At 42.6% G+C, this 27,164-nt stretch overlaps 1 protein-coding gene across 5 annotated transcripts in view; it reads left to right on the forward strand.

The window, feature by feature from the left end:
• The window catches only part of MALT1 (MALT1 paracaspase), a 41,766-nt gene extending 15,792 nt beyond the window's left edge, over window positions 1-25,974 (forward strand). For 4 of the 5 annotated variants that reach the window (XM_083575605.1, XM_083575602.1, XM_083575606.1 and 1 more), the window contains exons 6-17: window positions 1,290-1,386; window positions 4,233-4,265; window positions 4,652-4,678; window positions 5,706-5,738; window positions 9,777-9,980; window positions 13,876-14,053; window positions 16,422-16,496; window positions 17,380-17,507; window positions 20,584-20,733; window positions 22,076-22,233; window positions 22,410-22,535; window positions 23,959-25,974. In XM_083575605.1, the coding sequence (XP_083431731.1) occupies window positions 1,290-1,386; window positions 4,233-4,265; window positions 4,652-4,678; window positions 5,706-5,738; window positions 9,777-9,980; window positions 13,876-14,053; window positions 16,422-16,496; window positions 17,380-17,507; window positions 20,584-20,733; window positions 22,076-22,233; window positions 22,410-22,535; window positions 23,959-24,414 (1,665 nt within the window). In that variant the 3' untranslated portion in view covers window positions 24,415-25,974. The remainder of the gene's footprint in view (window positions 1-1,289; window positions 1,387-4,232; window positions 4,266-4,651; window positions 4,679-5,705; window positions 5,739-9,776; window positions 9,981-13,875; window positions 14,054-16,421; window positions 16,497-17,379; window positions 17,508-20,583; window positions 20,734-22,075; window positions 22,234-22,409; window positions 22,536-23,958) is intronic. The other variant, XM_083575603.1, reaches the window with a different exon arrangement.
• The last annotated feature ends 1,190 nt before the right edge of the window (window positions 25,975-27,164 follow it).

The raw sequence follows: 27,164 nt of genomic DNA on the forward strand, positions 1-27,164 counted from the left end.
TCACTTAATACACTAGCAGCTGCATCCTGCACCAGCTGCAACCGCCAGACCATTTTCAAAGGCAGCCCCGTGTGGAACATTTTACTAAATTGACAATGAACCACGTGGTAGGTGCTTGTCTCCCAGCCATTTTGAGGACATTGGATGCAAGTGAGGGAATATTTTGGGTGATGACTGCTTGTTTGTGGAGCTCGCTTCCCTGAGAGGTCCTTCAGCTGCTTTCTGGTTGCCTTTTAGCTGGGACCAGCATGTTTTTATGTCGGTCTGCTTTTATTATGAGATATATTTTATTGTTGTTAGGATTGCTTTTAATGGCTGTAAGCGAGGGTTTATGTGGGATGGCTGGTTCGGAATATAATAGTTTTACTACTCTTTCCATTTTAATATTTTTAATTGTACATTTTAATGCTTTGTTTTTAAAATGTCTTTTCCATTTTTTCTGTACTCTGCTTTATAAAAAAATACATCTGGAAAGGTGGCCTGGAAAATAAATAATAAATAAATCAGTGTTATCCAATTTAAATAAAAAGCCGCCTGGAAAGAAATACTTTTTAAAGCATGATCTTGAAATTCTATATATAAATGAAGATGTTCTTTAACTTCCTAGTGCTCTTGTCATTAGCATGCTGATAATATCTGCTTGAATCTCTTTGGAGTACTGAACTCTGAAGCGAGTTTAATTGCATGTATCTTATTTCCTAAGGTATTAACAGGGTGGGTAGAGGCAGCACACAAGGTCTTTAATAGTTCATCGTTACTTCAAATTTCATGTAGAGCTAGATGCAATCCTCCAACGCAGTGACCTATGCAAATATATCATTAGTTTCATGTAATGTTGGTAACAGATTTGTTCTTGGACACTAAAGTCTTATTTTAGAAAACTCTTCTCTCCCTCTTAAAATTCATATAAGATGTAGATTTTCCCCACCCCTTTGCACCCCTGTAGTAGACTTAAGACAGCCCACTTATTAGGATAGGTCATGAAAGGAGGATTCAAAATCTGCAGATCTGAATCACCTCCCCACAAGATAGCAAAACTTGTTGGTTTGTTTATTTAAAAAAAAAAACTTGCAAAAAATAACATAGAACATGTGCCAGTTGTCTGTGTTAAGGGATAAAACAAAGGTTTGCCACCTCAGTGCTTAGATTTCAGAGCAGACGATTTGGGACGTCTAAGCACAGTCTTCTAGAGTTTTTGGGTATACAATTTTTTTGTTAAGTCTTGATCTTAGTACTGATGAAATTATTGAGAATGCAGTTTAAGTATATCCTACCAGATATCCTTCTAGGTCTCCTGCATAGACACCGAACACCAAGGTACATATTGGTGCCGTGTATACAACAACCAAGACAATCAAGAAAGCAGGAAGATAAAAGTCGTTGTAGGTAAGAAACTTCTTTATTGGGTGTAATAAACAGAATCTGGCGTTGAGTGCTCATTAGTGAGCACTGCTCAGTGACAAACTTGGCTACCTCCGTTGCATCCATGCTTTGCTGTCCAGCTTTTCCTGGTAGAATGGGGTCTTTTACATTCTGGCCTGAAAAAAGATGGTAGAACCAACGGTGGCTCACCTCTGCTTGTTTGCAAAGCATTTTGAGGATAAAATCGCTTTCATCTCCTGGGGCCTTGACTCCACTGTTTCATATATTTCTTTATTTATAAAAAAAAAATACATACTGCTATTGATTTTTTAAAAATCAGAGTGCTTTACAACATAAGAATGACCTCCTGGATAAGGCCAATGACCCAACTAGTCCAGCATCCTATTCTCACAGTTGTCAGCTGGTAACAACAATTGTTAAATAAAAAAGCTACATATAATAATAATAAAAGCTACATATAAAGTTAAAATAAGAAATCGGCTAGCTATTGTTGGCAGGCGTTCTCTTAATGCCTGCATCAGCCTAGCAGAATATTAAAGTTTTCTGCAGGTGTTTAGAAGTTCAATGGAATCTGCTGGAACTCAACTGATAGAGTATTCCACAGTCCTGGGCCATGACCCTGAAGGCTTGGTTTCTTCTTGTCAGATGAGCCTCACCAACTCAGGGAACAATCGATGATGATCCCAGTGATCGAGCTGGAATGTAAAGGTTCAGGTACCCTGGATGTAAGCTGTTCAGGGCTTTGTAAATTATCACAAGGACCTTGAATCTGATTCGGTAATAGATGGGCAGCCAGTGCAGATGCTTTAACAATGGTGTCACATGTTGCTCTGTTGTGTTGGATGAGTTTCAGTTAGTAAGACCACTCCTTAAGAAATTTGCCATAGATTCAGAAAATCTAAGTCTAGTTTCCAGGCTCAGTTCAAAGTGCTGGCTTTGGCCTATAAAGCCCCATACCCCAAGGACCGCTCTCCCCACAGGAACTGAACCAGACCCTGTAATCATTATCTGATGCCCTTCTTCATGTGTCCCCTCTGCATGAGACCTGGAGGATGGCAACATGAGAATGGGCCTTTCATTGGTGGCTCCCTACTTGTGGAATGCTCTCCCTGGGCAACACCTGGCACCATCTTTAATTTTAGATGCCAAGCAAAATCTTTCTTTAATCTGGGCTTTTGGCCCTTGATTTGAAGGGTTTCAGGTATTTGCAGCTTCTTTTAATGGGGCAGGACCTGTAACACGTGGGCTTTATCTGCATAGTTGTATTTTTAGGTTTTATTGCTTTTGGGGGGGTTATACTTTGCTTTAGTGCTCATATTGTGTTTGTAAATCACTTTGGGTCACTTTTTTGAGGAAAGCAGCTAATAATAATACAGTTCAGTACATAAACATCAAGAACTACTAACGAGAAGTTGGATCACATATGATTCGCATAACACTTTTTTTCTGGGACATGCTGTGATACGCTGTGTACATCTCAGAACTTGACCCAAAGAAAATTAACATATGAAACCTTTCAGGCTCAACCTCTTGATGCTGAACACCACCATAGCAGCCACTCTTGCAATTATAATAGAGATTTTTGGTATGATCCTCTTTCACTTACACAAGTTTATGACCTTGTCGGAATTGCTTAACCTCTGTGTTCCTCCAAGCTTACTCATTTCTGAAATAGTTAGACTTGCCAGCAGCATCATGTGCATATGAGAAACTTGACGCTTCAGATTAGCAGATAGGATCTCTACATCACTTATCAAATTTCTAAGTCTGCTACCCATTACTGTATAACAAAAGTTAATTTGAGTTCCTAAGACTTGTTCACATTCACGAAAAGTGTGTATGTGATTGGTGCCATAATCCCTTCATGCTGTTTTGAGTAGTCAAGTCGGGACAGCCTAAAAAACTAATGTTGTGCAGTTCGCTGAATTAAAACAATTTTCCTCATTTTTGCTTTCATTTAATGTTAACCACAAAAGGAGGCTTATAATTCAGTGTATTATGTGTCTGTATATACTGTGCAGGCACAATCAACATAGGATTTGACTTAGGAGGTGACATTAAGTGGTTATGGACAAGAACTTTAGTTCAAGATTGATCATATGGATGCAAGTTTTTTATACGTCGTATGTTGTAACTTGCTGTCTGGCTGTGCCATAGAGAATGTCAATAGGTAGACCAATGATGCATCTGCTACAGAATGGAGGTTGGGTTTTTTCTCCTCTGCAACGTGTGTCTTGGCTGTCTTACTTACTTACTTGTGAGAAGGTGATATATAAATATTTTTTTAAAATAAATACAGTGGTACCTTGGTTTACGAATTTAATCCATTCCGGAAGTCCGTTCTTAAACCAAAACCGTTCTTAAACCGAGGTGCGCTTTCCCTAATGAGGCCTCCCGCCGCCGGTGCCCTGCCACCATTCAGTTTCTGTTCTTAGACTGAGGTAAAGCTGCTGGGGCTGACGTGTTGGAATCCAAAAGCATGGGGGGGGGCTGTTCCCCAGGTCTGATGTACATGTGCTTGTTCTTTTGATTTCTTTCTATTTGTGGCATGCTGTGATCTCAACAGGATTATCTGTAGGGTACTATTGGATGGCTTGTTTGCCCTTGGACTAGAGGTTTTTGAGCACATTTTGGAAGTGATTAGTTACATGATTCCATGCAGGATTAATTTGGCAGCATGCTTTCTTGTGTATATCAACACAAGGTTCAAAATTATGTATAGTAGCAGCCGAACAGAATGATTGCCTTAACGCTACATTGGATTCTACATTTTCTTTATTAAACATGATGGTCATAAATGCAATCAAGAACTTCATTTCAGTATTCTTCTTTTTTCCTTAAATCTCAAGGTGGAAAATCTATTGCAGTAGAATGCTCTGAAGGTAAACTCAGCCAAATGTTGTAGAGCTTATTGATGAATTCTGTATGCTGGGAATTCAGGAGATTATGGGATCTATCGCTAATAGAATTGTGCACTGTGTTGGACCATAATGCTATATACAGAGCTGATGTAACATAATCTCATATTTATGCATGAGCTTCTCATTTCTACCTTACAACTTCCACTGCATATTGTTTTCTTTCACTCTGAAGGTGGAGCTGCTTTATCTGTTTATCATGTTAAAGGGATCATCATTAAATGTTATCAGTAAACATTACTTTCCTTCCATCTCTGACTTTGTTAGATGTAGCAAAATCCTGCTCTTGAATCTCTGTTAACATGCTTCTCAAATACATATTTGTTACAGTTTTCTGTTTTCTTTTTCAGAGGACTTAAGTGGCCTTGGAGGGCCTGGTAAGTAAAACATACTTTTTAATTGTGCATAAGTAAAAACATAAAACAATCAAAAGGACTTAAAAGCTAAAGAGCACAAGACCAAACAACCAAATTTAGATTTGAGTTTGTCATTTCAAGACCACCTGTTCACGTGCATGTCAGCCATAGTTTGTTCATTCATAAGCCCTTCTAGAATATAGTTGGGAAAGGTGGTATAAAACTGAATCTGTCTCATTGCTTGAGTTAGCATGCAGTTAATGATGTAGCTTTGAATGGCCTAATGTCAAATAGGTACGATGACACCCATCAGGTGTCTGGTAAATCTGTGGTATCAAATAATGACTCCATTAGGGATTGTGCCAAGCATTTTGTTCCCCAAAAGGTCATGTCAATCCTTCTCTGGCTAAAGGAGCACATGTCTGCTTTTTGCCAAGCACTACTGTAGATTCCAAAATACTCCATCACATTATATATTTGGTGGGTTACGTGCATAGGAATGGAATCATTAGGAATTATACATTGCTTGCATAGAATATTTTCTGTGCCTTGATACTGCAAGCAGTGCAGTAGTAGTAAAACATCCTTTTTATATAGCATGGAGACAAGGGTTGGTTATCTCGCATCTTTGTGTAGTTTACACCAACAGAGGCCTACTCTTTCTCTCCCATCTCCCCCAAGCAGAATCCCCCTGTCTGTCACCAGTGCTATATTGCAAATTTATATCTTGCAACATGGTTGAACATAAGAGGATTGAATGGTGATGTACTGCATGTTTTCAGGATTGTAGCCTGTTTGGTTTTAAATTGTACTAGAAATTAGAATACGTGAAAATTCTGTGAACCACCCTGAGATCTTCAGATGAACGGGGGTTTACAAATGTAATCAATAGAATTAAAAAAATATACAAACCACATTGTGAATGAGAAAAATGACGCAAACATATTTAAAATGTAAACGACATGTAGGACCCAAGCCGAAGAACATTTTCATTTGCAAAATATGTTGACAACAGAGTGAACCTTTTCATTCATTATTTTTTTAACAGATCTTAAAGAACCGTTGTCTGAAAGGCAATTTGGTGAGTAATTAAATTCTTCTTTAGAAACATGGGTATAATCTAGAGCAGCCTTCCCCAGTCTGGTGCTTGCCAGATGTTTTGGACTATAACTCCCATAATATCTAACTCTGGCCATGCTGGATGGCTGATCTAGAGAGGACTAGATTGGGGGAGGCTGATCTCTCAGTTTTCAGTACTTTGTACTCCATTTGGGTAACACTTCCACTTTTTTATTTGAAAGAAAAGATTTACTTGGGATAGAAAGTTTTGTGAACCAAAAAAGAAAAAATTATGTGTGCTGTAATATTTCTTATTGAATTCCCCTTTAGTACTGAGTAGGTGGTACAAAAAAACCTCCCAGACCTTCATGTTTAATCAATATCTGTTGTACTCTAACTAAAATCTATTAGCATTGTTTGGTTTTTGTGGTAGTACATGAAGCATTAGGTCCTCTGTGCTTTGGATTGCACACACCCATTTTGCACTCGTATGTGGGAGCTTGCTTAATAGTAAATTCTTCTCCACAGATATTATTAAATGACCAGTTAAAATAGTGTTGCCCCGCTGAGAAATACATGTGGGTCTTTTGTTGGTGCTTTCATAATTCTTTGAAAATTGGGAGAGAGAAAAAGACCTGTAAAATTGTGAGGAGTCTGAAATTGGGCTTAAATACATCAGTGGGTTTTCACGGCTTCGTTTTAATTGTAGAGCTCCTAATGGCTAAATTAAGCAATGTCTCTTCAGTTTCTTTGCAAGCAAGGTTAATTTCTTGCTTCGTTGCCCAACGTGAGATTTGGCTTCCTGTAGAGGGTGTTTGAACCCCTCCTGGGAAAGTTTCAACTGGAATTAGATTGTTTTCTTGGCATAGAACTTTCTCGATAAAAGAGATTAAAGTATAGACCTGTACAACAAAAGGTCAGCTCATTCTGTTAGCACAGCAAAATGCAAGCCATTTGCGTGATGACAGCATTTCCATGCTGCATGAGAAAGGTCATTGCGGTGGGGAAGTATATTACGCTTGCTGCTGGCCTGCTCCAGTTAAGCTGTACAAATTTATCTCTTGTGATGGAATGAAGTTGCCTAGACTTGCTGCTACTGATTATTAGTACCTCATCAGATTTTCTGGGCATTGGTTCTGCAGGGACCATCCAGCAGCAACATATGATTGACATTTTCAGTATTGGACAAGGCATTTAGGGCTCATCCATGCTTAACTTTTGCCCCATGCTTTCTGGTCACAGGTATGTGCTTTAAAGCTCTGTATTCAAGCTCTCTTTTTTTGGTCCCGGCACTTTCCCCACGGAAACATGCTCTTTAATGCTGCACACAGATTACTCCTTGCTTATTCCACAGTCTAACAGTTTATGCATCACTTCAGGGTGGGAAGGTTATGTACCATATCCAATGAGGTTAATCCGAAGCATGATTGTTGCTGAATCCATAGATTGTCGTTTGCTCCGATTCAGCAGTAAGGAGCTTGTTTTTGCACAGAAAGCTCTTGGGGCCAAGAAAAGTGTGGACTTGTGCCTAGAAGTGTAGCACAAAAGGATAAGCCTGCCTTTGATCTGAAAGAAAGGTGACCAGAATGCCTGCAGGGCAACTGTGTTCCCTTCCCTCTCCTTTGCCCCCCACCCCTTAAGCTCTGATCAAAGATGATAGCTGCATGGTGGGGAGAGACAGCTGTTGTAATTACATGGTTTAGGGGCAGGGAGAGAGAACATTAGGACACTGTGGGAAAAATGTTCCAACCTACTCTCCTCTAGTTTACGATAGATAACTCCTTCCCCCTTTGTGCACCCTTCACCCAGAGACATATTTACGGGAGGACAAGTGGGGCAAATCTCCAGAGTGGTTAATTTTAAGGGGTGGCGTTTGCAACACTAGCAAGACTCTGAGCTTTCATTTAAGAAAAGAAAGTTCACAAGGCTACATGTTAGCTGCTATCCCCTATCCCCCTGCAACTTCTGTGAAATGAGCTAGCCTAACTTTGACTGCTCTACGCCACTGACAAACAGTGAAGTCAGAGCTGTGAGTTGAAGGTCTTTGTGCAGGAGAGAAAGTGGAGCAGCCACAGTTAAATAGTTTCTCAGCGGCAGTGGGCTCAAATCTCTTCTTCCCAGGGGCAGTAGACTCTACAAGTATACCTCTGCCTCCACCACAAATGGTAGAGTTACATATGACACGAGAGGGGGAGAATACGTAGACCAGTATACCACAATCTAGCGTAGAGATGGAACATAGGTAATACACAGGCTGTGCACAAATCCATTGGTGATTTCCCCCTTCAGCGCATCAGAAAAATGATATATGGGACAGAAATAGCATGTTGAGATTTTCTGTTCCTTTCAGGGGTAGTACTGTAGAAAACTACATCATCTTACTGGTAAAGGTTTATATGGAATAGATGCAGGTTTTGAATTGTATATGACCAAATCAGTGCCCTGGAATCTACTCTACTGAATGTCTGCCAACATAGCTAAGAAAACTGAATTTGAAAACAGAAGGGCTTTAGACTTCCTAGGCAAAGTGGAGCTTAGAATTTGGAGTTTGTGTTCTAAGTTTCAGGAAGCAAGGAAAGAACAAATGCATAATGTATTCAACTAACTTTTACTCAGAATTTAATGACCATAACTAATTAGGTCAATTGATTTTAATAGGCATACTTTGACTAAAAGTTAGTTTTGAATTCTCAAATTGAAGCAATTATTTTTGCTGTCTTCTGCTTATAAGAAGACAGGCAGCCTGCAGATTGTTTCACTAATTTACAGTTTCTCTTGGGATAAGAACAGCTCAAAGATATTTTGCTGTCAGTGTAAATAGACCTGTATTAATGACTCTGTGTTGTACCAACCCATTAAACATGTGGTCATTGAAACCTTGAGAGTGTGCAGTCATTTGTAACTGTCTCTCTAAAATGGCTTTCATTGTGATAGAGCTTGGCAGATTGTATTTCATCTATAAATGATCTGTTTATTTCTAAAGCTACAAGTATAAACAGTAAATTAAGTCCAAGTTAAAGAGATCAGCTCATGATAGTTCCAGGAAAGCTGTCAAATCTTATTATGATAAATAAAGTATGTGGTTCTTTTAAAAAGCATTTATTTCAAACTGACTAGATAAATATACAGTGTTAAAGGAGCTATCAATACCTAATATTCTCACTTCTGATAACTTGGCAAACCATGGTAGAATATGCTTAACAATGGTGTCGTATGCTGTCTCAATTGGTACACCATGGTTTGTGATTTGCCAAACCATGATTTGAAATGGGTTGTAAACTACAGATTGTGCTACCTATGCTATGGCATAGTGGCTGAATTGACAATTCATTGCTTCACCTCCTGGAGCCATTACACCTAAAGAGTGCTAAAGGTAAAAGGTAAAGGTACCCCTGCCCGTACGGGCCAGTCGTGACCGACTCTGGGGTTGCGTGCTCATCTCGCTTAAGAGGCCGGGAGCCAGCGCTGTCCGAAGACACTTCCGGGTCACGTGGCCAGCGTGATGAAGCTGCTCTGGCGAGCCAGCACCAGCGCAGCGCACGGAAATGCCGTTTACCTTCCTGCCGGAGCAGTACCTATTTATCTACTTGCACTTAGGGGTGCTTTCGAACTGCTAGGTGGGCAGGAGCTGGGACTGAACGACGGGAGCTCACCCTGCTGCGGGTATTCGAACTGCCGACCATACGATCGGCAAGCCCTAGGCACTGAGGTTCTACCCACAGCGCCACCCGCGTCCCTCTAAAGAGTGCTAAGCACATTTAAATCATGGTTTGCCTATACACTTGGAAGTTCAAGCCATGATTTGGGTAATAAACTATGGTTAGCAGAAGCAATGACTATGGTGACTTAGTTTAGACTCCTTGCCCTCCACCACTCTGGAATATCCCATTATAAGACATAACAAACCCTTACACCTTTTCAACATGGGGAGTATTAAACGTGTAAGAGATGATAATAATATTGACTGTGGAGCATCCCGTGGCCCAACTCTGAAAATGCTGTCTCTTGGAATGATTTATACTGTCCTACAAAAATTCTGTCATGTTTTTTGCTTTTGCAGCGGTAGACAAAGTAGCGCTGCTGATGGGAAACATGAGCTATTATAATCATCCTAAGCTCAAGGCTCCATTAGTGGATGTTTATGAGCTGACCAACTTGCTGAGGCAACTGGACTTCAAAGTGGTTTCTTTGCTGGATCTTACTGAACCTGAGATGCGGAATGCGGTAGATGAGTTCTTATTGCTGCTGGACAAAGGAGTATACGGTAAGAACTAGTAGCATGACAGTCTGTCAAATTGATTGTTAGAATGTACCGTATTTTTTGCCCTATAGGACGCACCAGCCCATAGGACGCACCTAGTTTTTTGGGGGGGAAATCAAGGAAAAAAATTTTATTTCCCCCCCAGGTTTGTGCAGCCATCCCCAAGCTAGAAGAGGGAGATGGAGCGCTCCGTCTCCCTCTTCTGCCTTCAGGGACAGCCTCTCTAGCCTCCATGGGGCAGCGGCTTGCCCCACTGTCCCCCGAGCTTGTGGGGCTGGCGATGAGGAGAAGCAAGCTTGCTTCTCCCCACCGCCCGCCTCCAAACCAGGTCGGGGAATAGCGGGGTGGCGGCGCTCCGCCTCCCCGCTATCCCCCGAGCTTGTGGGGCTGGCGATGGGGAGAAGCAAGCTTGCTTCTCCCCATCGCCAGCCTCTAAACCAGGTCAGGGAATAGCGGGAAGGCACGCTGCGCCTCCCCGCTGTCCCCCGAGCTTGCGGGCTGCAGGCTGCTGCCTGCAAGCCTTGCGAGCCCGCGGGACCTCCCGCCGGGCTTGCAAGGCTTGCGGATAGCTTCCTGAAGCCTGGAGAGCGAGAGGGGTCGGTGTGCACTGACCCCTCTCGCTTTCCAGGCTTCAGCGAAAGCCTGCATTCGCCCCATAGGACGCACACACATTTCCCCTTCATTTTTGGAGGGGGAAAAGTGCGTCCTATAGGGTGAAAAATACGGTACTTTTTAAATATTTCCATTTCCAAATTACCTTGTCCTATGCTCTTAGTAGACCGAGGCCCCTCGTATATTATGTAACCATTATATAATTTTTGGTGCCTGAAAAACTGGAACATTCAACATCTATTAATTTGAGATGCGCTCCAAGATAGACAGACAGATATGTTATGTTAAGCTAGAACATTATTGAGACCAAACATAAGAAGCTGCCATAAACTGTCTTAATAACACCAAATATTTATTTTTCATGAAAAATTATTATTGCGGGGCCAGGCAGTGGTTTAAATTGGATGAAGTTACTGCAACAAGGGGAAGTTACTGAATATTTTCTTACTTACTTACTTAATTTCTATCCTGCCCTTCTTCCCAAAGCAGCCCATATTGAGAATTTCTTATTGATCAGATGGCTTACGCTTGTCTCATTTTGTGCTGGCTGGACTGACATTCAGAATGCCTTCCACTCTTTATAGGCCTGAGCCAAAGGGTCACAATGACAGGAAGATTTATTGGAGCAGCAAAAGTGTCCGCAGACTTTCTGACGGCAGCATACTTTCCCATTCCCTTTTTTTAGTGCTAGCTTGTCGGGCACCTTTGGGTCAGTTTCAGCTATAGATTTACTGCTGGGCACTGATGACGTCTCGAATCACAAACTACACCAAAATATGTTGACTTCAACTTTCCCTTTTATTGATGTCTTTTTCCATTGTAGCAAAATATTTTAAGAGTTCCAGAAGATAGCACAGCACAATCTGAACACTCTTTCCACATCTAAAATTCTACACACCCATCTAAACCACGTAAACTAGGGCTGAGCGATAACTGGTTTTCAATATTGTGATATATCACCAGCTGAACATCACAATATATTGATATATCATGATAATTGAAATAAGGAAGGAACTACTACACAGAGGCGAACAGAACAATGTCCTGGCAACTGCTACTACTTAAGGATCTAAAATAGATAAATGAGCCAAAATGAATCCAAATGAGACTTGCTTTTTGGATCTGGCTACCAAATGGTGGTAGTCAGGACAATCTAAAGTACGGTGATGAGTCACAGTGAATACAAATAATCTGGGACTGCCAGCAGGCCTACTAGGCAGCAATGGCAGCGGCAGAATCAATGATGGCGGGGGAGAGGGTAGAAGCAGCGGCAGCCTGGCATCAGTGGCACAATAATCAGCAGCCTGCGAGGCCTTGCCATGACAGTTGTTGGCAGCAGAAGCAGCGGCAGCAGCCTGCAAGGCCTTGTCATGGCAGTGGCAGTAGTGGTGGCCTTGCGGTGGCGGCAGGAGACAGTGGCAGAAGCAGAAGTGGCCTTGCTGAGGCAGGCTGCCACAGCTTTTGCCATCACCTCCCACTACCGCCAGGAGGACTTGCAGGCTGCCACCACTTCTTGCCACCATAGCGAGGCCTCGCAAGCCCCACTGCTTGTGTCGCCATGAGGCCTCGCAGGCTGCCACTACTATTGCCGCCACCTGCCATCACCACAAGGCCTCACGGGCTGCAGCCGCTACTGCCGCCATCTTGACAGCATACAGGTTTTTTTCCTCTTTTTGTTCACAAAACTTTCTATCCCAAGAACATCTTTTCTTTCAAATAAAAAAGTGCAAGTGTTAACCAAATGGAGTACAAAGTACTGAAAAGTAATTAGCTCAAAATATTGAGCTTTCTGATGGTCTGTCTTAATGCATGCTTGCTGGAATACCCAGCTTTACACATATTTCAGCAGTGTTGAAACAAATGCACTGGCTATTAGCTACTAAAGTTGTTGACATTTGAAACCTTAGGCAACTTGCAACCAGGATACCCATGAAGCGCCCTGCTGGATCTGGCCAAAGCCCATCCAGTTGAGCCTTCTCACAATGGCTAACCAGATGCCTATGGGAAGCCCATAAATAGGACCTGAGAGCAACACCTTTCCCCTACTTGCAGTTCTCAGCAGACCACCACTTTCCCTGGTGAAGGGAGCGCCCACCTTCTGGAATGCCCTCCCCTAGGGGACGCTCAAGGGAGGTAGACAGTAGTAACCTTTAAACACCTTCTTAAATCACACATGTTTACTCAAGCTTTCCTGGAGTCTTGACTGAATTAATCTTAATTAGCTGTTTGTACACCACTCATTTTTGTGTGTGATATATAGTTTAGTGTTGTTTTTGACTTGTTTCCCCAAACTAGTTTTAAGGAAATTTTACTTGTATTTTATTCTTGTATTTCTTTTGTTTTTATTTAACCCAGTTCTCTGTGTGCATGTAACACTTTTGCACTCAGCTCCTGGTCTGTGTTTTAACAGTGGGGATGATGCTCGTTCACTGTGCCAGAGTGCCCTAGTTTGCTGTTATAGCCCAAAGTAGGTCTGGCTCTTAGTTCTTTACAGTTTTTGAGTAGTGAACAGAAAGAGAATTGCCTCGAAGATTCGTTCTTTCCAGCTTCGTTGATACTATTCTATCTTTTTTCACATGAGTGGATGTTTCCTGTTTTGGTTTTTTGCATTTTTGAGTAGTGCCCTTTGAATGTTTGTGGAACATGAAATAGTGCTTTATTGCAGGGGTTGGACTAGATGAGCCTCCGGGGTCCCTTTGAACTTTACAATTCCATGACTTTGATTGGATAGGTAGAGAACCTGTGGCCCTCTAGCTGGACCACAACCCCCATTCGTCCTGACCATTGGCCATGCTGGAGCTGATGGCAGTTGTACTTCGACAACATCTCAAGGAACATAGGTTCCCTACCCCAAAGTTTCTGCATTTTGGTGGGCTTACCTCCATACCCAGAAGGACTTGTCCTTCTTGTAGATGCTCACAGTGCTCACCATGATATTTCATCACCTGGTTACTCCCAGAAAAGTGTCATTTGCAATGCAAAGTGCAAAACATAAATGCGCAGCTGCTGCTTTCCTCACTTCAGTGTGTTGTATAGTAAAAATGTGCCACTATATGTGTATAGCAGTGCACAAGGCTGTTGCTCACCTCATTCCAAGAATGGGGAGATTGGAGCACATTCAGCACCTGCTTTCAGTAAATCCACTGCCCCACTTACGGCAAGTGTGATTTTAAGACTATAGAAAACTGCCTTATTCTTGTTTTCTTTGCAACTTAATTTAATTGAATTAGTTTGCTTAATATAATCGCTAAAAGCTATTTTAACTGTGTGTGTTGTTTCTCCCCAGGGCTATTATATTATGCTGGCCATGGCTATGAAAACTATGGTAATAGTTTTATGGTTCCTATAGATGCCCCAAATCCCTATCGAGCCGCAAACTGTCTGTGTGTACAAAATATTCTCAAACGGATGCAAGAAAAGGATACTGGCCTCAATGTATTTTTACTGGATATGTGCAGGAAAAGGTATGTAATTGCTTTCATCACCTCCCTAGTAGATCAAGGCTCAAGAAGCCATGTTGGCGCTAGAAAAACAGGCAAATGGAACAGCTGAGAGGTTAGCTTTTATTAACTCAACCATCTGTATGCAAGTGTCACAACCTTTCCGTTTTCTTCTCCAGGCTCTGGAGAGCGAAAGCAAAATAACAGGGAATAAAATAAACTTGCTACATGGTCATGTCTGACTTGTTGGGTCAGTCTCTGGGAACAAAGGAGGGCATGATTCGCAATCCAGATAACGGTGGTTCAGATAAAAATTATTTTCTTCCCACTCAGAAAAAAACTGTTTTGATTACCACACGAAAGCAGAGATGGGTAGCTTGTTCAAAATACTGAAAGCTCCTTTCTAACAGATGAAGCTGACATCCTATTGACTGGGAAGGTGGAGTGTCAGGCTGGCATTTTTTCCCTCTGAGATCTTGCCGTGATAGTATTTCCCTGCTCTTCCTCCTCCCAGCTAGTAGGGAATATTAGCTAGGAAGTGATAACAGCTTTTACTTCAAGCCCCTCCCAACTTTCCTGGGCTATTATTATTATTCGTTTCATTTCTATACTGCTTTATATTGTTAAGAAAACATCTCCCAAGCAGTTTACAACACACTGAAACATCAAATAAAACAATCCAAAATAAAACATTACTGAAGAAAGTCATATATAAAGCATACATTCAAAGCAACGTAATTAACAGGAAACTGAAATATTATTTAAAAGATTTCAAAATAAAACATTGCTTCAGGCAGGCCTGAATCTTCAAAGTTCTGGTCAGGCAGATTCCAGCTGCTTTTCATGTAAGTGTAACCAGTAGCCCTGTTCTAGGTGTTGTTCCATCCAGTCATCGATGCCAAAGCAAAGCATTTTTATAGAGCTTGTGCACCATTTTGGGTTTGGGTGCTTCGTAACAGCATCACCACCCTTGGCCTAACTCTAGAGAGGTTTCAGGGCAAAAAGCATGAGTGTGGGGTCTTTTTCTGCCAATGAGCATGGGCAAGTGTCAGGGAACTTGGATGCCTGTGGTGGGTGGTGCCCGAAACAAAAGGCAGCTGAGCAGCAATTTCTTTTGTACATTTCCACCAGGCAAAAACCAGAGGTTTTTACACCTGCGCATCTCTCCAACAAGGCAAGCAAGAGGCATTGATCACAGTTCAAGGACATATTCCAGCCAGGCAAAAGCACTCAAGGAGCAGGCAGAGCGGAGCCAGTGAGGGGGCAAGGCCTGGGCTACATTTGGCCCCTGGGCCTTTGGTTCCCCAGCCCTGCCTTTAAAGACTAACAAAATTATTGTTAGATAGGATTCTGTGGGACAAAGCCCACTTCATTAAATGCATAAAGTGGTTACTCAAGCAGGCAAGGATATATACCCTGGATACAGACAGGAAATGGAGGGGGGAAAGTAAATGTAAGAGAAGAGATGCAGTAGGTGTATCTAGAGATGTGAAGACCCATAGTGGAAAATGGGATCAGGGGCCTTTTCTCTAGGCATTTCAGTACCATGCAGAGCACAAATGGTTGAAAGAAATGAAAACTGGTTTAAATTTTGTATTTATCTTCCCCTTTTTTCAAACAGTTTGCAGGGTTATTTTCTGCTCTCCAGAGTTTCTCTTTTTCACTGTGGTCCTTAAAGAGGGCTTTGGGTTTTTATTTCTTGGCATTTCAGGGCCAAGATGGGCTTCTCAAGGCAGTTCACAATATATACAGTCATAAAACAGGTTAAAACTCAGGTGTACATAATGAAACAGTTCGTTTCAAATCAGTGGCAGCACTAAGAACACAGACTGGCATCATTGTCCATTAAAAAGCAGGTGCAAATAATTCTTTAAAGCCCATTTAAAACCAACTCTTACTGTATATAATACTGAATGGCTCGCTAGACTGATTCAAGTTCTGTACTTTAGGGCAGTGATGGAAACCTGTGGCTCTCCAGATGTTGTTGGACTTCAACTTCTACAATCCCTATCCATCAGCCATGCTAATTGATGCTGATGGAAGTTGGAGTCAAACAATATTTGGAGAAAAACAGGTTTCCTGTCCCTGATTTAGGACTGGGCTCTTAGGATAGAGGGGAGACTTTTATGCAACTGCAACATGAGCAGCTCATGAATGTGGAAGGAAGCACTTTGCACTGATTCACCAAAGCAAATTTGCTTAGTTCTCTGTTGCTTGATTTGTTAAAGGAAGTGATGGAAATGGCAGAATTTGGGGGGAGGGGGGTTATATAGAATTTTCTATCTGTGTAATAATGTCATGGCTTTGGATATAAAAAAACATTTTGTGTTATCCTCAACTTGCGCCAGATTCAGGCTGTTCTTCTCATTTTGTATTCTTACATTTATTAAAGGAATGAATATGATAATACCGTCCTCATCTTGGATGCCCTGAAGGTTACAGCTAACATTGTTTTTGGATACGCCACGTAAGGCTAATTATTGTACCTGCATATTTTGTGTGTGTGTGTTTGTGAACAGAATGATTGTGTTAATGTGTTATGAGCTAACCAAAATACCCCTCAGTATAGAGATGGATAATAAAAAGACAACAATCTGCTTGTGTTCCAGCAGACCTTTATATATCTTGTGGGCACATTACATTTGAGAAAATCTTTGAGTTGTATTCAGGTTTAAGTAGACCCATTTAAATCAATGGCATTCAAGTTAGTTATGAGTAACATAAGACCCAGTGATATCAGTGGGTCTACTCTAAGCATGATTTAAGTCCGGATTGAACCTCATGATTTCATTTTTGGATCAACTTTCAACCTTGGATGTGTGTGCCTCTCCCACTTCAACACAACATAAACATGGTACATGCCTTTTGCTGGTTTATCTGAGTGCAGCATCTCCCTGACCACTTGACCGAAAACCCAGTTCAAAAGGCAGATTGGGGTGATAAAAGGAGATTATGCATTCAGATAAATGTGATGTGCCTCATTCCATTAATTGGGGAGTTGAGAATTCTTACCTGATTTTAACACCTGTTTTACAGACAAGATAATAGGCCTTGCTCTGGTGTTATATTCAGGTAACGGACCAGATCAGGCCCAATTGCCTTCTGGATCCTAGCAAATTGTATCCTGGCGGTGTAAACATTTCTGAGCAAACATTAATATTTATTAACGTTTCTTGTAAAAGTATACTTTATTTGTATACTTTATTGTGAAACGTGAACTGATTTTTCAGAATCCTGTAAAGTCCTTTTTATTTTACTTTGACAAAGCAACATTTTTGCCTTCTGTTGTGCTGCAGTTACACTTTCCCCACCCATCTCATGCCTCTTGCTGTTGTTAATATGCATTTAAGGTGCCAAGGAGCAGAAGCTTTTGAAATTCAGCAGTCTGGCTTAGCCAATGGGATTTTCATGAAGTTCTTGAAGGAACGCTTGTTGGAGGACAAGAAAATTACTGTGCTGCTGGATGGTGTAGCAGAAGGTAAGGGAAGTATACCTGAGCCACTAGGGAAGTTTGCTTGATCGAGAAAAGTGTGGTGCAGTGGTTAGAGCAGGGGTGGGGAGCCTGTGGCTCTCCAGATGTTGCTGGACTACAACTCCCATCTGTTCCTGAAAACATGGCCATTGGCCAGTGATGATCAGAGTTGTAGTTCAGCAACTTTTGGAGGGCCAAAGGTTGCCCACATCTGAGTTAGGGGGGCTGAGTAGAACTAGGGAGACTCTGGTTCAAATCCCCACAGAGCCACAAACTCACTGGGTGACCTTGAGCCTCACTATTTCTCAGCCTAAAGGTAAAGGGACCCATCACCATTAGGTTCAGTCGTGACCGACTCTGGGGTTGCGGCGCTCATCTTGCTTTATTGGCCGAGGGAGCCAGCATACAGCTTCCGGGTCATGTGGCCAGCATGACTAAGCCGCTTCTGGCGAACCAGAGTAGCGCACAGAAACGCTGTTTACTTTCCCGCCGGAGCAGTACCTATTTATCTACTTGCACTTTGACGTGCTTTCGAAGTGCTAGGTTGGCAGGAGCAGGGACCGAGCAACGGGAGCTCACCCCGTCGCAGGGATTCGAAGCGCCGACCTTCTGATCGGCAAGTCCTAGGCTCTGTGGTTTAACCCACAGCGCCACACGCATCCCGCATCTCAGCCTAATCTACTTCAAAGGGCTGTTGTGTGGATAAAACTCCTTGATGGAAAGGCAGAATACAAATGCAGTGAAGTGTAAAACATTTCATTTGCACATTTGAGGCCTTCGGAGCAAACTGTGTGTTATGCACAAATGCATGTAAAAGCTGTTTTGATTGGGGGGGGCGGTTTACAGCCAAAAAGCAGCCCTGAGAGTCTATAATATTTTTTAACAGAAGTTGAAAGCAGGGGTAAGGTATATGCACACCCATGCTTCACTCTTTCTTTTCAAACTCCACCCCCCCCCCATAGCAGCTCAAACTGCTTGTTCCTAGATGAGGATAAAGAACAAATGTACACCAGCCTTTGTAAATAACTGTTTTGGGACAGCTATGTCTGTCAGCTGAAATACAGCCTGATCCCCGTAACCTTTACTTCCTTGAGATGAGATGAATGGCCTGCCCCAGTGCACCCTGTGTTTCCTACTGGTTCTAGTCAACAGAAACTGCCAGCAGAGGATGGCTGTGAAGACAGCCTGCTGGCAAACAAGACAGGCTCCTTTTCCCCCTCCCTGAGGAGCAGCCTGACAGGGCAGATAGAAAACAGCTGCTGGCCTCGAGAAGGTGTCAGAATTTCTTAGAACTCGGGAGAGAAGCATGGGGGTGGGTGGAGGGTGACTGGGCAAAAGGCAAGCAGGAAGAAAATGTTTGTGGGAGACTGGAATGGCAGGTTGACAACAGGGAGAAATGTAGACCTTGTGTAACCAATGCCCTGGGTGGGAAACTGAGTGGAAGGAGGCTGGAGCCTAGTGAGCTGCAAACCATACCTGAAGAAAGGTAGTTCTCTTGAGTTCCTGAAGGGAGTGGATGCTGACACAGACCTCATTCAGAGGACTCCTTTGCTTCAATGTGGTCCTGGAAGCGAAACGCAAGAAGGTCCCCGCCCCCCCCCCTTTTGCTTTGCGGAAGGCAGAAGTGAAACTGCCAGACAAGGAGCTGCCAGATGGCAATAGCTGGATGCCTAAGTATTCTTGAGTGGGACCGCTGGCTGACTATTGGAGAGTGACTGTGTACAACCCTAATTCAGGGAGGCTGCCTTCACGCCAATCAAGACGTACTTCTGGCATTGCGGGGGGTGGGGGTAACTATTGGAGTGTGCTATAGCACTTAATCCCTAATAAAAGCTGTGAAATGAATTGTGTCTATATGCAAAAGAATAACAGGGCTGTGGGAATGGTTGTGTATGTGTGTGTGGCTTTTTGATGTACCCCTGCCCTTGGAAGCACAACGTATAACAATACTACTAACACATTGGGGTAGAAAGGGGGGATCAAATCAATTGTGCATGTTTGCTTTGTAGGCACAGAGCGATAGATGCATCCAAAATGGTGGCATTGTTTTTTAAAGGCATACTTTATCTCCTTTCACAGCCCCAGAACACTGCTTCCAGCCAAGATAGACAGAACTAGGCAAGATGAGCCATTCGCCGAAGGCAGTTCCTTATATAGTAAATTCATAGAATCATAGAATCATAGAGTTGGAAGAGACCACAAGGGCCATCGAGTCCAACCCCCTGCCAAGCAGGAAACACCATCAGAGCACTCCTGACATATGGTTGTCAAGCCTCTGCTTAAAGACCTCCAAAGAAGGAGACTCCACCACACTCCTTGGCAGCAAATTCCACTGTCGAACAGCTCTTACTGTCAGGAAGTTTTTCCTAATGTTTAGGTGGAATCTTCTTTCTTGTAGTTTGGATCCATTGCTCCGTGTCCGCTTCTCTGGAGCAGCAGAAAACAACATTTTTTTAAAGTTGCAGAAGCGATGTTCAAAAACTACTACCGCTGCAGAATTTCCTTATGAAAAAGGCGGCTATGTAACAACATTTTAAAAACATATAGAGTACAAGGGTGTACAAAAATGCATTAAAATTGTTTAAGGATGCTAATGATGTGGCTGAAAATAGATGGAGAACCCCAACTAAAAAAAAGACAACTGTTGGAAAAGATTATCAATCTAGCTTATCTGTAGTGTAAAACAATGGAACGTGTATTCTTGTAAGCAGAGTGCTGCAATTAAGAAACATGTCTTTTCCTGGGAAGGATTTCATTGACTGGGGGATCTATGCCTATGCATGTGGGAGGGAGAAGATGAAGAAACTTGCCACGCAGCTTAATAAATGTTTGGGTCATAATGAATGCTAAAAGAGCAGGGGAGGCGGAGTTCTCATGGAGAGGAACTTGGACGGTATGTTCCGGACTGTAGTGAATTTTGAACAGCCAGGCTTGAATGCCCCCTTGAAATCAGGTTTGTCATGGAAACGCTGACACAACAATAACCATAGCAACATGGCGGCTCTTCTGGAATGTAGGTGCTTTAATTAGAATTTTCAGCAGCTTTGGTTCCCAGAAAATGATTTGCATCTTTTATTTTTAGATATGGGCAAGTGTCACCTTACCAAAGGCAAGCAGGCTTTGGAGATTCGCAGCAGCTTATCTGAGAAGAGAGCATTAACTGATCCTGTTCAGCAAACAGTAGCGTCGGCGGAGTCATTAGCGCGGAATCTGCAGTGGGCAAAAGCTCACGGTATGAGTGAAGATGCTGTTCAAGTTGATCTATAGCTCCTCATGTCCCAGGGTGTGGGTGCACAACAGCCTTATGTACATACTGAAATAACTTGGTTTACCTCCCTCAAATGGTTCGTTTCCCTAGGTTATTTGTTCAAGGATAGCTAACCTTCAATGGAATACCTGAATACTGCACTCACCCTTGGCAAACTTTCCAGGGGCTGCATGCCACCAGTGGGTGTGGCCACCCCTACTCTTGCACTCACATGTGTGTACACACACATTCAGGGCACCTTCTCCAGTGTAGCCCCACACCCAGCAGATCAGCTGAAGAGCAGGGCTTATCATCATCCCCTCTCCGTTCATCAAATGATCATTCTAATATGCATGGGTTTGTATCCCCATCAAGGTTCTGGGCTGTGCAGAGAGTTCTACACATCTCTGTCAACCCCAACATCACCTCTGTTTTGTTCCCCCGCTTTTTTGCTGCCACTAAAATCAGTGGAGCCTTGGTGGGGTGGGGCTCATTAATTTTTTCTTAGCGGTCAAGCTCCCAAGCCAAACACATTATTACATTTGTATATCCCCCCCTTTCCATACAAAACATCCACAGTGGTTAACAACTATAAATCCCACAACAGGAAATAGCCAGTTCACAAAACAGTCAGTCAGTACAGTGATACCTTGGGTTAAGTACTTAATTCGTTCCGGAGGTCCGTTCTTAACCTGAAACTGTTCTTAACCTGAAGCACCACTTTAGCTAATGGGGCCTCCCGCTGCTGCTGCGCCACCGGAGCACATTTTCTGTTCTCATCCTGAAGCAAAGTTCTTAACCCGAGGTACTATTTCTGTGTTAGCGGAGTCTGTAACCTGAAGCGTATGTAACCCGAGGTACCACTGTATTATAATGATGAGGGGACAGTGACATCCCATAGCCCAGGGGTGGCTAACCCATAGCTCACATGCACCCAGGTATATGAAGTGACCTTCCAGGCCCTCTCCCCATAGCTTCATCTCCTTATCTGCTCAGCTAATGATAACTTGTAATTCATTTCATGTGTTGCTAGTAAAGTGAAGGAGCAAGATCCTCTCCAGTAAAGTTACTTATCATTTTAGGGCAATAGCAGAACTGTTGATGGATGCCAGGAGGAGATGATCTGTGCAAAATGTATGAAGGAGTCTTGAAGACTGATTATAATCTGCTCCCATTAGTTTGTAGATCTCCTAGCTACTGAAATTAATCCTGATGTTCCAATCTGGATAATGACTAAGTATAGCATGAGGAAAGATGCAATTTCCCCAACTAATTTTGAAGGAGAGCATCTGTGTATTACCACTAATCAAAATGTGTTTGTTTCCAGAACTTCCTGAAAGCATGTGCCTTCAGTTTGCCTGCGGTGTTCAAATTCAGCTGGGTTTTGCAGCAGAATTCTCCAATGTCCTGATTGTCTACACAAGCATAGTAAAGAAGCCTTCTGAAATCACTGTTTGCAAAGCTTATGTTACAGATTTCCCCCTCGTAAGTTGGCATCAGGAGCTTGGTATCAGTTTATTCTTTACAGGATTATAAATAACATGAAATTTGCACTTTGGCCAAAACCCACATATTATATGACCTGGCAGCTAGAGGGTGGTTGTGGGAATATAGCTTTTAATCCTATAAGTTAATTTCTGCTTTTTAACAAATTTGAACAGGACTTGGATGTCGACCCCAAAGGGGCAAACAAGGGGACTCCTGAGGAAACCGGAAGCTACTTGCTGTCAAAGGACTTGCCCAAACATTGTCTCTACACTCGAATAAGTTCTCTGCAGAAGCTAAAGGTCATTTCACATTACTTTTGTCTCACAAACTCATTCTGTTTGGCACTTTTACATCAGCTGCTGCATGAAACAGATTGCATGTTTTACAGGCCCACACCCATATTGGTAGCCTCCAGTTACTACTTGCCCTTTGAAATACCTCAGCATAAATGTATGATTTCCCTATGGATGCAGCTTTGCAGGTTAAGCCAGCAGAGAATTATATGCTAAAGGTCTTCAGTCTCGAAAGGTTCCGAGTCTAGATTTCTGAATATGGCTTCATGGATATTGGGGAAGGGCAGCAGGCTGCAATAAGGGCTTTGTTTGTGTCAAGGCTGAGGTGGTGGTTCACAACTGCTTTGCTTTCTTGCTGCACCACTAAGGTCCCTTCCAACTCAGTTCTGCGATTCTAAGCTATCGGAAACAAAACAAATCAGGGGTCCGATGATGGCTGTGGCCCCATTTGCACTATACGTTTAAAGCCACTTTATCACACCACTTTAAACCTTTGCTGCTTCCCCCAAAGAACCCTGGGGCTTGTAGTTTGCTAAGGTCACAGGTGATCTTAGAGTCCAATTCCCCTCACAGAGCTGCAACTCCCAGTGTGGTTTTGTATCAGTCCCTCTTCCCAGAGAACTCTTGAGAACTATAGCTTTGTGAGGGGGAAGAGGGATCTCCTAAAAAAACTCTCAACACCCTTAGCAAACTACAGGTCCCAGGAATCATGACTGTTTTGAAGTGGCACGACGCTGCTTTAAAGGCCTAGTGCAGATTGGACACTACTGTGAGGTGGGAAATAGGGGACCAGGAGCCAAATCTGACTGGGCAATGAGAATGTACTGGGTGAAGGAACTATTCTGATCAGTATAAAACTGTAGTATGTGCCATTGGAGTGAGGGTGGAATCTACATGATAAAAAACAGCTGGTGTCCCTTGGCTTATACATCATCCTAAATGATGAAGATATAGCAAGTGCTAAAATTGATTTATTTATTTTTTGAGGGGCAGACATGCTCATCTTTTGCTTTTGTTTCCCACGAAATGCAGATGTGCCGTTAATTCAGTCAGCATACAAAACTGATTATGTTAGTGAGAGTATTGGAGTTGTCTGTGATGCAAAAAGTAGCTTCTTTGTGTTTAATTTTTGCAAGTTCCATGTGGAAGGCAAACTCTTAACGTGGAAAGTGTAATATCTTTAGCGGCCGGTGTAACAGTTGCTTTTAAAATACAGTGTCTGTGTGCTGACAGCAAAACGCTAGAAATAGGTTTCCAGCGCCCCCCCTTTTTTTTTTGTCCTGTGAATTTGTGTAATTAGGAGACAAAAGCACTCTGATGGCAGTGAATGCTGCATTTGATGTGAATGCCTGCATTTCTTTCTTAGGGCATAACAGCTGCCATTATTATGAAGATTAATGATGAATTTTATTTTTTTATTATTTCACAGGAAGACTTAACCTTCACAGTTTGCCTGCACTATGAATACGCAGGAGTAGATGATGTTGTGGATGAAAGGAAGGTGGTTAACATTGGCAAGCCGCTCATTGCGAGACTGCGCATTCATCAAGGATACAGAAAGAACAGTTGTTTCCACAGCTTCTGCGGGCCTGACGGGCCTTGTTTCGCCCACTCGCCTGGTGCAGAGGCAGCTGGATATAGCCCCTCTCATCACACTCACCAGCCACATTGTTATACAGGTTTCCCCCAGCAAAGCCCTGCTCACTCAGGAAGTGTTTTGCAACCGGTGAGATGCCAGTGCAATATGTCTCCAAACAGGTTGGTCGCATGGACACCAACCTGGTCGTATCCATCCAATTCGAACCAAAGCAACGTACCTGTGGAGACGACAGATGAACTGGAATCTGATTTCTCAGGAAGCTTGAGGCTGTCTCATCAACAGTAGTCGAAGCTTCTGTGTGGCAGTTTAGCGGCAACATTCCTCAGGCAGCGATTTGCAGTGCTGCTTGTGTATCTTGGATTTTGGGGAAAGGGCATTAATAGGTCTCATTGAATTATTTAGCCAGGACCCCAAGTTGTTGGGATTATGAGTTGGCACATAGGTACTTAAGAAATCTTCTTGGACCACAGGAAATTCCCAGTTATTTTCCCTGATAAGGAAACTGCAGGGCATGTTGCAATACAGTAGTAAGAAAGAGTCTGATTGACTTCAAGCCCAGCTATTTATCATGGGAGAGTATGTGTACAGTATTCTCTTTTAACATGTTGAAAACAATTGGAACTGCAACAAAATGTTGCAGTGTGGCGATGGTCTGCCTGTCCAGACTTCCAGCATTTCTAACCCCCCCCCCAAACATTTTCCACCCTCTGCTCCCTAACAGTCAGCATTCCATGAGGCATTGAGCACATATAGTCCTGTATTGGGTGGGGGGGGGCTCACTCCCTTGGGGCTTTCACCTCTAGAAATTTTTTCTATACAAACTTTGGGGTTCCTCAAGTCTACTCATACCATCTACATGGTGCTGCTGCTTTGGCTACATAAGCAATGACATAGCCTGAGCACTGGAAGTAGAGCAGTGGTTGCTAGACACTCCCCCGCCCCCGGGGATCACTTGGAAAATGCTGACGGTTTTGGTGAACTACGTAATGATTTTTCTGCCCATGATTTTTAGTTGTATTTTTATTGTTTCTTTTATTTCTTCCGCAGGCAACCCCCGATTTGCACGGGGGTTGTGTTCCTGCCCCTCTCCCCACCAACACGTCAACAGAGTTTGCATAAGGCATAAGCCCACCCCATTATACCCCTGATCTGCCCTCATGTTCTGCGTAATTGAACATGTGCAAAATGGTCAATGCCTGTTGCTCTTTTTTTGTATTAACAACTTGCATCCAAGTTGCAATCAATACAATAAGAAATGAAATGCAAGAAAAATGCAGTTAAAAAGCAATTTGCATATTTAATATAAACATTCCATGGACCACCTGAGTAAAGCTCATGGACCACTGGTGGCCCACCAACCAGAAGTGTGGGAACCTCCTGACATAGAGGGGATGATGTTTGGAGGATGGCAGGATACCACTGGGTATCTGGTGCTTTCCCTACATGTCTAGATGAATGCATTGGAACTGAACGATGGACTGAACGGAATATTGCTCTCATTCATCAATGATATTCTTATTTCTGTCCTCTGGAAGTTCCCGAACCTTTCCTCCTACAACAAGCACTGTATAAACAACCTTTGATTAAATAAAAGCACCTGCAGAATTTCTGGTCATTTGGGAACTAGTTTTGTTTTACATGATCAATGTCTGCAATTAGTTTAAAAGGGTAGGAAAGAGATTTTTGTGTGAGATTATAAATGCACCCCAGCCTCTTTAACAGTCAACAAGAGTGAATCAGCTTTACAGATACTCCTCCTCTCATTTATACTGTCATTTTAAAAGCCCAGCATTATTATTAGTTTGTTCATGATTATACGCAAGGCAATAAATTCCTTTTTAAAAATATTTGTATATATGTACTATATTCAATAAGAATTTTTTAAAAGTTCAGCATTCCATTCTCTTACGTGACTAAAGGGCCTGTGGTATGTTAAATTTAGACTCTTAGCTGCATTTCTGGGGGAAAGGAATACTAGGCAAACTGAGGCAATCTATCCAAAACAATGCTAACTAAACATTAGACTTTATTCTAGATTTCTGAATCTTAGCACTGTGGAATTTTGCATGTGCTGGCAAATGTGCAGGAGAATTATGATACGAGAGGCTTAGCTGTATTAAGGGGGAGACAGTCGGGAGGGAGACAGTCGGGAAGTGGTTCGGAAAGTCAGTAGACAGCCATTGGGACTCTAGGAAGCAAGGAGGAAGAGAAGCCAAGGAACAACAGCTTGCAAGGTTGCAGGTAAGTAGACACTTGGGACGGAGCAGATAAGTCAGTGGCAAGTCAGTCTGGAGACTGGAGAAGATCTAAGCGGTGTCTAAGGAGCGAAGGTCTAAGAAGCTGTCGGGAGTGGCGGGTGATTTATCCAGAAACGTGATTTAGTTATATTTGTTTTAAATGTTTTGTTGATTTTATATTTGTTTTTCTTGGTGGTTTTATGTATATTTGTTTTTAATTGATTTGTGTATTTTAAGTCATGGTTTATATATAATTTGACTTGTATAATACTTGGGAGAAATTTTTTGAGAAGTGGGTTCGTACATTTTCTAAATAATTGTCGGAGGAATTTAAAGAGGTGTTGTATACAGTGGTACCTCGGGTTAAGTACTTAATTCGTTCCGGAGGTCCGTTCTTAACCTGAAACTGTTCTTAACCTGCAGCACCACTTTCGCTAGTAGGGCCTCCTGCTGCCGCTGCGCCGCCGGAGCACGATTTCTGTTCTCATCCTGAAGCAAAGTTCTTAACCCGAGGTACTATTTCTGGGTTAGCGGAGTTTAACCTGAAGCGTCTGTAACCTGAAGCGTATGTAACCCGAGGTACCGCTGTACCTGCCTTCCCTCTGATGAACATTCCTTCTTTTGCCACCCCTCCTTCCATGCCACTCTTCTCCTCTCATTGTGTTTGGGTCTGGGATGCATCTTTCTGTCTTCCTGTGCTTGTAAGTGTAGTCATAAGAGGCTACACTGGCCAGCTTTAGCCATGCAAGAAGTTGGGCAGAGAAACAATGACATGTGTCAAGCACTGCAGCCTCAGGG

This window comes from Podarcis filfolensis, assembly GCF_964270895.1.
Source record: "Podarcis filfolensis genome assembly, chromosome: 11".
NCBI classification, from domain to species: Eukaryota; Metazoa; Chordata; class Lepidosauria; order Squamata; family Lacertidae; genus Podarcis; species Podarcis filfolensis.